Source organism: Taeniopygia guttata, chromosome 7, assembly GCF_048771995.1.
Source record: "Taeniopygia guttata chromosome 7, bTaeGut7.mat, whole genome shotgun sequence".
NCBI lineage: Eukaryota > Metazoa > Chordata > Aves > Passeriformes > Estrildidae > Taeniopygia > Taeniopygia guttata.
Window position 1 is genome coordinate 15174115 of NC_133032.1, and position 12209 is coordinate 15186323.

At 39.2% G+C, this 12209-nt stretch overlaps 1 protein-coding gene across 6 annotated transcripts in view; it reads right to left on the reverse strand.

Moving 5' to 3' along the window:
• Positions 1-2195, reverse strand: part of LRP2 (LDL receptor related protein 2) — a 112558-nt gene extending 110363 nt beyond the window's left edge. For 3 of the 6 annotated variants that reach the window (XM_072932211.1, XM_072932210.1, XM_072932209.1), the window contains exon 1: positions 1881-2195. In XM_072932211.1, coding sequence (XP_072788312.1) covers positions 1881-1974 — 94 coding nt within the window. In that variant the 5' untranslated portion in view covers positions 1975-2195. The remainder of the gene's footprint in view (positions 1-1880) is intronic. The other 3 variants (XM_072932212.1, XM_030277434.4, XM_030277432.4) reach the window with 1 other exon arrangement.
• Between the last annotated feature and the right edge of the window lie 10014 nt (positions 2196-12209).

Here is a 12209-nt window from a genome sequence, read left to right on the forward strand (position 1 = left end):
CATTTTCCTTCAAAGGCTTGGGATTGCTTTCATGGTTCTCCAAATTTTCTTTTTAAAATAAGAGTCTGAAATGATCTTAGCATTCAAGGAACTGTAACTTATGGTTACCAAATATTCTACTGTCATAATCAAAGTGCAGGCAAAATACCTGCTATCGAGGTATTTTCCTAGTATCAGTCACCCATTACTAAAATTATAGTGTTTGATTTCCACAGTTATTCTACTGTGGAGGCAGGGGGGAGGGGAGAATGGGAGAAAGAGCAGAAGGAACATCATAAAAGTGAAAAAAAATTCTGTATGGATACTACTATGGATGCTAGTTCAAAGCCTCTCTCTGCCTGTTCTGTCATGTCTTTTATCAGGTATGTTCTGGAAAATCAGAAGCAGCTAGAGAACAACAACAAAAAAATTTTATCTGTACTGCAAGTTCCATTCTATCCAATGTAAAATAATAGTGCATAGGATTAATTCTGCCCAGTGTGACCTCCTTGGCTGGAGTTTTTGCAGGTCTCCAGCACATTAGCTATCTCTTATTTCCCTGTTCATAAGTGGGAGCTGCTAACAGCAGTTGCTGTATAATTACTTAGTTGATTCTGTCTAAGGAGCTTAAACTAAGAGTTGAGCAAAGAAAGCAGATTAACAATTTGAACACACACGTAATACACAGACACACACAGAAGCAGCAGAACTGCAGGTCAGTACACGGGGCGGAGGAAATGCACTTTAGCCACTCTTGCTCCAACAAGACAGGTTTGATTTTCCGTGAAAGGCAAATAACCAGCTGAAGAAGGGGAGGCAGGAAGATCGGCTGCAGAGGCCGGAGGGAGGACTTGGGCACACGGCTACTCCATCCCCAGCAGCCAGATTAGCACCGGAGGAGCGGCACTCAGCCTGCTCTGCCAGTCACATGCTCCTCCATGTCGCCTAGCAACAGTAAAGCCCAGAGAAAAAGTTCTCCCTCTCTCAACTTCAAATCTGCGTCTGAGACCGACTGAGGGGAGCTTATTGTGCTCCAGACTAAGCATCTGTTTCTTTCTTATAGCCTTCTGTAAATGACTGCATATACCACACGTACGCAAGCATGTCCATGCATAACCCCCTGCCCCCCGACCCAACCTGTCTACGTGCAAGTGCTGCAGCCTGTGCACTCCTCACCAAAAACAACTCTAGGTACAATTTTAGTGGTCACCAAACCAGCTCTTGGAATGCAGGTGAACTCTGCTCTGTAAAATCACCCGTATTTCAGTAGCAAGAAAGGCACAAAGATCGCAAGGAAAAAAACGCAAAAAGTCTGGGGTGGTTGGTTTTTTTGGGGGGTTTTTTTTGGGTTTTTTTTTTTTTTTTTGTGGGGGTGGTTTGGTTTTTGGCTTTTTTGTTTGTTTGATTGTTTGTTTGTTTGGGGTTTTTTTTTTGCCTTATTCACAGCCAGTAATCAGGACTCACAGAAAAACCTGCCTGTTGGCATTTCTGTAAAACCATGGGTTTAGACCGTAGAGTTGCAAAGTCTGAGATGTCCACCAAAAATTAGCCACATTTGTCTGTTGCTTACACACATAACTAGGGGAAAAAAAGTTTCTACAAACCAGAAAAACAATCAAAGCAAGCATCCTACGATAATTTGAAACTAAGATGAAGTGAAGCTGAAGAATCGGTGGTGTTTGCAGTGCTTTTAAGGCGCTACTTACTTTTCCACAACAGAAACCGACTCCATCAAATGACTCCTGTAAAGAGCCAACTGTCTCCCCTAGCTATTAGAAAGAACTCCTTGAATCAGAGCCCGTTAACCCTCTACTTTCAGTCACCTTGTCTTTCTCTTATAAAAGTCCCCGGAGTAGGGATATGCTCCTTACGGTGCAATTCCTATTCCGGATAGCACTTACCTTGGCAACTGCCCTGCATCAGGCATGCAGTGAATAATATGAGCAGTTTGCAAGCAGTTGTTGCTCTTCCATCCATCCGATGGTGAGGTCCCATCTGGGCTGGGATGCTCCAGCTTCCTCAGAAGCTGGCTTCTGGACTCCGGGGTGCTGATCTGCACAGCACCAGCACAAGGAGCCTGGTATCTTTTTCTTGTCCTGCTAGTTGCAGAAGAAAGGCGTGTTCGCCTGTTGAGACATCGCGTTTTCTATGAACTCCCACCCTCCAGACATTGCATAAAGCTCTTTATACCCAGCGGCCCCGGAACCAGCATGAGGGAATCAGGCACTGCTCCAGGCCCTGCAGCCACAGGCTCCCTCTGCCCCTCCTTCCACACTTTGCAGGATAGCCAAGATGCTTCCAAGACCCTGCACTTTGCTGACTTCGTATCAGAGTCCATTGGTGCTGTATTTAATGTGCTCATCTATTTTGAGTAGTTCTGGGAACTGCAGGTGGCAATTAAAGAATGTCACATGTTTTAGTGTCCCAAAGGTATGTTCCAAATAAGAAAAAGTATTTTTGATAACTCTGAAAAAAATCTAGCATCTACTCACCAATGCAGAGGAAATGCTTTGAAATTAGTAGTGCTCACACAAACACTATGAAAGGAAAACTGTGGGGATGAAATTTACTTTTGCACTTTCTTAGCAGATAAAATCAGTTTGGTTGGTAAAGTGTTTTAGCTGTGAATTTTCAAGATACCAGCTAGAGATATGCTCCTTTAGTTCTAACTCTCCAACAGTGTGTGCAATACACAAAGAAATATCTCCTTGTGTTTTACTGCTGCCATTTCAGGAGCCATATACACTAACAAGGGAAGAGTAGTGTGTACGATCACAGGGAGAAGATAAAGACTAACTTCAGGCTGGAATGCAGCCTTGGTAAAAAGAACAAACTTTTCAGAGGCTTTGCTTGCAGGATCAGAAGCATAATATATAAAATGTGTGAAGTTAAATCATTTTTTATAATAGTCAAAAACAGTCTTTCATGTTGGAAATTTAGTTATGCCAAGATGTACTTTCTTCATATATGTACACATATGCACATGCATGTGAGCAGTGACTACTGTTCATACATATCATGGAAGAAGGATAGGTCTATTTGTCTTCGAAGAGGGTCTGTCAGATTAATTTTAATGACACCACCATTACAGATGCCACATATCTTTTGCATTAGCATCATGCCATGCTCATTATACTGCAAGGGTTGTTTGCTGATGCTGCAAAAGAACTTAAGCAATATTTCAAACCTTAATTCTTCTTCTTTTTGCCATGGATTGCAAGTTCAATAAAGGGGTAGAGGTGCCTGTATTGTTCCTGCAGAAGTTGCACAGGAACATGTCGCTGCTTATTAGCAGACTGCGATTTCTCTCCAGGTCCTGTAGGACGCTAATCCCTCTAAACCTTTCCGTAAAGGCTTTCTATCTATCAAGATAGTAAAGAGGGGGGTGGGGAGAGAAGATGTGGAGCATAGGCTTTTGCAAGGTTGTGATTTATGCAGGTTCAGGGCTGTTTGGTGTAGTGGTACGACACAGCACCGGGGTCAAGCCACAAGAAACACTGGGGGCAGATCAGAATATTCAATTAGCTTCCTGGCACCTCTGAATCACAAAGAGAGGATAAGATCTCTCCATCACAAGATCCAGAGCTGCCGGGGGAGGGGGAGACATGCCCTCTTCAAATCTCCCTCCTCCCTCCCACCCTCTCTCCTTTCTCTGTAGGGGAATAGTGCCTGAAACATTCCTTTCTGCACGGAAGGTCTTTTCCTATTGTTGTTTTCTTTGTGTTTCAGTGTTGCCAACTTACTGGAATTCTTGTCGTGGTTTCACAGCAAGGCTCAGGCTGACCAAACGGAACCAGCTGCGTTTGTGTATGGGGCCGCTGCTACTTTAATCTCCCAGCAAGGCCGATGGGGAGGGAACGAAGGGATCCTCAGAGGGGAGCAAGCAGATCTGTTCTCTACAGATGGGTGCCTGCAAAGCCAACACAGACTGACCGTACTTCATTAGAAGAGGAATTGTTTAAAGCAGTTCACATCCCAGCAACACGCAGAGAGGGCAAACAGTGCTTGGGAGCTGCACCCCCAGGCCAGGAGATATGTGTAATCTAATGTCACTGTATGCTTGAAGTAACCTGGATGCCAGCTTTGGGAGGCACCTACCTGTTTCACTCCCTCACAGCTGGCAGCCAGAAGGTGTGCTCCTGCCCCATTCACCATCACCATTTCTACACATCTGTTTTTCCCATAGGTGAGGCGCTAGAAGGAGTCTCCAACAGGAATGGTGGTGATGCTGTTGACAGTGAGCTGAGATGGTGGGTCATGCCCTTCCCACCCATTATTCTTCGCACTCACAAGACAAAGTTTTCATTTAGAGACATATAAACTGATAAGCCCAGATATTTTCCTGCTGAACAATAGTAACAATGGAACCAGCACAGGAGAATTCTAACCTCTGTTTACTTCATCTAAAATTGTCTCTTCTCACTTTACCATAGCACCTCATCATCCAACTAAAGGGACCCTGTCCTGCTGGACACCATTAAATGGAACTCCTTCAAGACTAGATAGATCAAGATCAGAATAAAAACTCCTCAAGGCTTTCCCATAACTACATCCAAAATTGCCCACGTGGGTGCAACACATCTCTTTCTCTCATCTTTCTGTTGACTATTCCTGTTGGCAGCTCATGATTTCTTACTGAACTACACCTAGGGATTTTCAGTCGATTATGCATGTTTAAGAAGATGGAGACTAGGTCTGTTAGAAGGTTAGAGGGAGAAAACATAGGCAATGCAGTTGTTCATTGGACTCTACTTTTGATTTAAAATACAGTTTGGGATGTCTTTGCTTGCCTGGTTTTTAGTGTAAGCAAGCATTCAGAAAAGCAGTTAAAGGTGTAATTTAGAACTAACAACGACACTGCTTACTTATTAAAGATAGCTGCTAAGCAAGGAAGTTAAAAATTAAAAGGCTTCATTTTTGACCAAAGTTCAGTCTAAATTAGTGTCCAAACTCATGCAGTTCTTCACAGACAGAAACATCAGGGTTGATATATGACTAGATAAAGATAGAGAGCTGATGGTTAAGGAAAGTAAAAAACAGATATACATTCACTATAGGAAAATGTGGATCAGATCTGTAAATTTGTCTCTTCTGAACTTCTTGGAGCTAGGGCAGTTTACAGAGGCTAAGGATCTGCCCAGTGCATTATCCAATAAGGCTGTAATTGCCATTGGCATTCAGTAATCTTGTGGTCAATCTGTCCTCAGATAAACCCAGGTGCTTCCACACAGAAAACATTTTAAGTTACAAGCTATGTTTCCAATTTCACATCTAAAGTTTAATCATTAAATCCTATGCCTATATCATGACAAGCTTTTTTTTTTTTTGGCTGTTATTTTTGTGCAATCATGCTAAAGCAAGGCTACATTTTAAATATACTAAAGCTGTGCTCTTTTTTTTGGGAGAACACTGGTAATGACAAATCCTACAAATCTAAACTAAAGACAGTCTCTCTGCCTGGGCAATAACATAAGAACCAAACAGCAGCAATTAACTCTTCAAATTTCATCCACCTTTGCTATTCTACAATCTGAAGTGTCCAGTTTCTTTATCTGAACCTTAGTTTTATAGCAAGCAACAATGTGTGTGTGTGTTTGAGTGTGCTAGAGTCTTGCTTTCTTAACAGACTATTAAAGGCAGGATGGGCTCTTCAGAGATACTATTTTTGAGACATTTCCTTCACCTAAGGCCCTCTTCAGTTTGCATCAAAGACGCACTTCAGGGAAAGCAGATTAGGCTGTTTTCATGGGGATCCACAGTAGCAATGTGTATTTGGACTTCACCATTTATTTTTTCCAAATACATGTGTTGTGAGCAGATGTTTCCTTAAATCATGTTTTAGGGAACATGCATCTTATGCAAAGAACCAGTATTAATTTCAACTTTACAACACACAAAAAAACCCATACAGACAATGGCCCCAAGTTCACCAAGTTTCTCATATAAGCCACATCACATTTCACAGTATCTAAAACAATGGAAATTATTTACCAGGAAAGTATTCTCTTCCAAGGATTTAAAGACAAAAAAAAAAAAAAAAAATCCACCTAATCTCAAACTAAGAAAAAGAGAGCCTTAGTTGATATAATACCCAAACATCTAATGCATATTGGTAACTAAAGCACAGATTTCCAGAAGACTAGATCAAAAGTGCATCTCCAGACCACATGAAAGTGAGAAACATTAAGCTGAGGAGAGGTGAATTGGTCCAGAACAGAAATCAGAGTCAGAATTGCACAATGCAGCTGGCACTGTGGTCAAAAGTTTCCTCAAGGTCTTCTGGTTAGTGACATATTATAACTTCTCTCTTTCAACCTGGCATTACATTACTGCATCCTGGAACAAGAAGCAGGAACATGGGAACTTTTTTGGTAACTGCCACTGAACAAATTAGACTAGTAGAAACACAGTCAGTAAAGGAGCTTCTAAAACACCCCAGGTATATTTCATCTGCAGAAATAGGCCTGTGTTGGAGTTTAACAGTAACCATGTAGAGATGACAGAGGTTTTTTTATTCACCTGGAAGGCAGAATAAAGTGGAGAAAGATTAAACAGATTGCAGTTGTCCTTTGGTCAGAACTGTCTGGTCCACCCTGGAAGTCCCTGTTTCCCATCCTGTAGACACAGTCACAAAGTAAGGGCAAGTATGCTCTACCTCAGCTACATCTCTAACTACCAAAGATATTGGTACTTGCCTTGCTACAAATAGATTTCTTTGGAACTTTCTGTGTCTAAAGAACAAAGGTCCTTATTTTTGCTCCAATTCACTGGCCCTTCAGTGCCATTCTGCCCTGCAAGGAAGCAACAAATGGGATTTGTACTTGAAAAGGAATGGGAGGTAAATAAGCATTTACAAATTACTTATCTAGAATCTTTATAGGGAATTCACAAGGAAAATAGGATAGGCTGGAATAACTCCAAATCTCCTTTACTCTTTTCATTGTTTTACTTTCCTATTAATAACAGCTATGATGTCTGTTCAGGATAAACATCTTTGTAATTGGGACTCATACTAAAAACGGTTAGGTCTTATTCCTCCAACAGCTAGGATGAAATGCTTGAGAGATCACAAAAGCAGTCAGTCAAAAGACCTGAGAAAAGATAAAATAATAAGACTACAGCAGTATTAATTAGAATTCCAGGCCAAACCCAGGGTAATAACAGTAAAAATATGAGAACATGGTTTAGCAGTATAGGGGTTGCAGTTGACAGATTCTCACAGTTTTGATATGCATTTCAGAACATCAATGTCCACCACTGCTCACTTTATAAAAAGAGTTCAAAATATGGCCTAACTCTGAACTTTCTAAACAAACCTCCACACTTACTGAGAAAGAGAATTAGGCATCAATAGGATCAATAGGCCTGTTAAACACCATCTAAGAACAAAGTTATTGAGTGTATGGTGAAAGTATAGCTACTCTGCAACACCCTATGAATGACAACAACTGATTTGTATACAGAGAGATATTTGTAGTATAAATATATTTTTATGTTAAATTAAATGGAAAAACACAAAGAGAATTATAGCTCAATATAAGCCACACTGTAGCAATTCTTAACTGATTGCTAAGGAACAATACCCAAAATATTTGGTTCGAAAATAGCACCTGATTCAGTCAACCTGCAAAACTACTTTGACAAGAAGAGACCAAACTCATGAATGCATGAGGTCAAAAGGATTACAATAATTAAAAAACCTAACCTCTCTCCTCCTTGGGGGACTTGTTCACAGGAATGAGATATAGGACAGTTCAGTGAGCACAAACTTTGGTAAGCAGGGTGACTGGCTTGACTAGTCTACCCTTCCCCCTTTATCGACTTTCCCTCAGAGCTGTAGCACAGCCATTGCCAGTCCCTTTTGTCTCCTCAGTTAGGGGAGCACTGGCAGTTGTGCCCACTCCACAGCACAGCCCCACAAATGCACCACGGAGCAGCAAACAGCAGCGGGGACACAACAACCTCACAGCAGCTGCACTGCTCTGCCAGCGTCTCAACAGCTTGTACCTTACTAGCCAGGAGGAGCAGGACAGCATGCCTGGAGAAGCTACATCCACCTCAGCTATCGCAAAAAGAGTATATAATAGTATTTTTATAGTCACTTCATGGAATACAAAATTGTGAGGCAGAAGTTTGCCATTAAAAATAGCTTGATGGCGTGATTTGTACTTTGCAAGATAGCTAATTGAATTCCTCCTTCCTTTCAGCATATTTTTTTTTTGCATTCAGAAGTTATTATTGTATAATCTAGTTTCAAAATTTAAGATTTTTCCTAATTAGGATTCATCTAAAGACCTCGGCACAGTAAAGGCTACCTCCTGTTCCTTTCCTATTTTGAATACATGGTGATCAGCATTATAAAGGATAAGATCTCAAAAGACACATGGAAGTTACTTTCCTAGTAAGAAAAAGAACTTTAAGAAATTTCAGATATGCAACACTTGAGTTTCTAGTGCAGCTGCACAGTAGCATAAGCTGAAGAGCATATTCAAGAAACTGAAACACATTCTTGACTCCTTTTGCCTAAGTTCTCACTGGAACAATAGTTTGTGAGTTCTAAAAATATGTATAAGAACAGCTAAGCAATATACCCATTGTAATTACCAATGTCTTAAAATACTTTGGAGGGGTTGTTTATTGTTTGGGATTTGTTATTTCTTTAAAATAAAAAATTGTGCTGAAGTGTCATTGTAAGCCAGAAGCTATTAAAATGAAATAGGAAGTTACATACCACATCCCCTAGTACTAAAACTGCTTTGTTCCTTAAGAGCAACTTCAATACTTAGCCTTCTAGAAAAACTGAAGCTATGTCACTTTGTGTCAGACACTTGAATAGATACTAATGAAAATGCCCTTGGTCCCCATAATCCTCTGTGGCTGATTAGGTACAGTACAAGAACTTGTTTCACTATTTTGAAGGCCATTAGCTTGAGCCCTCATATTGACCTGAAAGTAATGTTTTATTCATATTGTAGTGTTGTAGTCAAAACTCCAGAAATAATTAAAAGGACAAGTCTCAAACCTTAGACCTTTGATTTATGAAGCTGGTTACCCTGTTAATTATTGCATGATGAAAAAAGTGGAGTAGGGAGCCAGCAGCCCTGATATATTATTATTGCCATCTTCCTGTGAAAAACTGATGGATAGTCAAATACATATCAATAAGAATGTCTTCAATTCCACAAACATTCCAGTTATTCCCACAGGTCACAGTTTAAAACTTTCCTTCTAAATTTAAAAAATAAAATAGACATTAGGTTAAATTCAGGCTCCATTAGACTTTGGAGGCAAAAGTCCAAAGTTCAATAGTTCCAGCTAAGATTCATCAGCAGTCAGTGAACAGCTACCCATAGCCATTATTCAAATGAAACACAAGTTGGCTGGATCTACTACAGGTAAAAAAGAGAGCATTTTTTAATAAAAGATGACAAAAACCTATGCCTGACTTTAGAAATTAGGTTTCTAGTTTTCCTAGATGTAAGCAGGAACTCATGGTAGTCAACAATCAGTTCTTCCAGTCAACTTTTCAAATAATCAGTCCTCTGAATTTTTATTAGCTGTTGTTTGAGTGGTGTTCAAGGTTTGATACCTTTTGAATGTAATTAAATGATTCAGCCTGAAGTGCAAAGGCATGTACATGAATGAATGGTACATACACATATGAATGGTAAAGTTTTCAAAAAAAAGTTGTTAAAAATCTGTCATCATCCAAGAAGCAGCCAGTGATATTAAGAAATACTGAAATAAAGACTAGTGAATAAAAAGTCTGCTGATCCATCTTTACCTTTTCCAGCAAAAGTATATCTCCTCTCTTTATAACCAGCAAAGAAAAGTAGTGAAAATTCAGGACAAATAATTATGCCCTCTGTAATCAACAAAGGCATCCCACACCATCCTTGCAGTATAGTTTAGTCATATCTGTTCCTTTATGCACCTCATTGCCAACAGCCACTGTGGATTCTATCTTGCTAGGGATTTGACAAGTCTCCTAAGTGCGGCAATACATTATCTTTAGATAATCTTTTTAATATTTTAAATCAAGCGAGATAAGTGAGCTTCAATGAAACTTACAGAATACATGCAAAATATGCAAAACTCTTCTCATGCTTTACTGTCATTCAACTTTTCCATGTCATCAGACTACAACTGCTTCAAATATTGAAGCACTGACTACAGTCAGCAGAGAGAGATTCAGATAATATATAGTCTTAGTGTCAGCACTCTTCCATTTCTGCACCAAAGTATTTTTAATAAAAGAGAATATTAAACCCAAATTTTGCTCTCAGAGCTACAGCACCAATAACCACTTACAGTTCTCTTAAAGGACATCATGGTCTTCCTTTTATTTCTGTTGCCATACTTGCACTTATCCCAGTATGGATCACATATTCTTCTACATTGCTCTTTGTTTTTCCTTCATTCCCAGTATATTTTGGTCTTCCTAATATTTCATTGCAGCCATTAATCTGCTTCTTTAAAGATTAAGTTACAAGAGACAGCAAAAAGGAATGCAAGCAAAACCAATATAATCAATAAATGCAGAAGTCCTTACTACTCTCACAGCAAAACAATTGCTTTTTATGTGAACTGACATTGATCAAGTTGCACTAGGAGATACAAGGTCAGATTCACAACTATGAAACTGCTGATTTGAACTAACTTACCAGTACAATAAAAAACATACAAAATAACTGTAGTTTAAGATCACCAGAGCAAATCTTACTCCAGCACACAATTAGAACACATAACAGAAAGAGATGAAGGTACAATACTATAACCTCTGTATTTTCCTACTTCACAGGGATCCCTGGAAACTATGTATTTCATTGACTACTTACTATGCCTGTGATGTTTAAATCCCCATAAACCAGGATTAGGAAGGGACAAAAGGTACTTTAAAGACACCTGTCATTATCTCTCATCCTAAGTTAAACACAGTGAAAAGACTAGGAATTTGTGGGCAGTTTTCCATTTTTGTGTGACCTTTAGGTTTTAACAATATATGGTTATATTCGAATAAAGTTATGCAAAATATTCTCACTGGGATTCACCTAACGGCTAGATTAAAAGAATAAAGAAATAAAAAATAAAAACATGTCAGAAATTACTGATTTCCAGGGGGACACACTTGCACTCCATACTCTCAATCATATACTGCAGGAGGTGCCCTTTTTTTCCCTCCATAGCAAAAGGTAGTTTCTCATGGGTCAAATTCCCATATCATCCCAGCTCATGTTTCACTATTTCTAAATACAGAAGGCATAGGGATATTTCAAATAAATTTTTTCATTAAAACCTATCATCTAGGAGACTAATCATATTTTTACAGCATTCCATCCAATTAACTCTTTATTCTTATTGAACCTTTGTGTGCCACTATCAAATGAGCATGTAAAATTATTTTCACAATTTTTATTACTAAGGCCTGAATAATAGTTGCACTGGAACCTAGTATTTCCAGTATTTTTATGTAGTCTAGATATTAATTTAATCTTTGATTTCTATGTATGGACATGCACAGATCCTAAATACAAATTGTAAATGTTATCTCTCTATGCAGGAAACACAGTAATATATTAACTGATACTTGCAACATACTTACACAGATTTATGATAAAACCATTCTGCTACCATACCAATTGCTAGCTAGCTAAGTTCCATCTATTGCATTCAAAATTTCAAAAGCTTGAACTACATTTTAAAGAATAATTAGCAATGTCTAAAAACCAGATAAGCATTTGTAGGGTAGGAAAATCCAGTTCACACACTACGATTTAATTCTGGTATCAAATCACCAATAGAAAACTAGGTTCCAAAATACAAGATGATAGGTATGATTTACAAGGACTATGGGAGTTAGAAAACCTTCAGCCCTTCCTGCCTCTTGCTACCTCTCTTCCATGGCATTCCCCTCCCAGCTGCTGAGCAGGACTCAATTGTAAGCAGCTCTTAAAATGTGCATTATGGCTACAGACAATCCAGGAACACAGCTAAATTTCATGCAGTATAATTGAAAATATCTTCATTGGGTTCAATTCATTGTGTATTTGTGAAGAACAAGAGCAGACAAATAAGATGTTGGCTCAGAATACAAGTTCAGTTATATCAGAACATTTTACAAAGAATAACAAAGAACTAATCCAGTGATTTGGGGAGAGGAGTAAGGAAGAAGAAAAAAAATGTGGGTGCATTTTCCAGTGTCTCCAACACAACCTACTCTCCCACACATG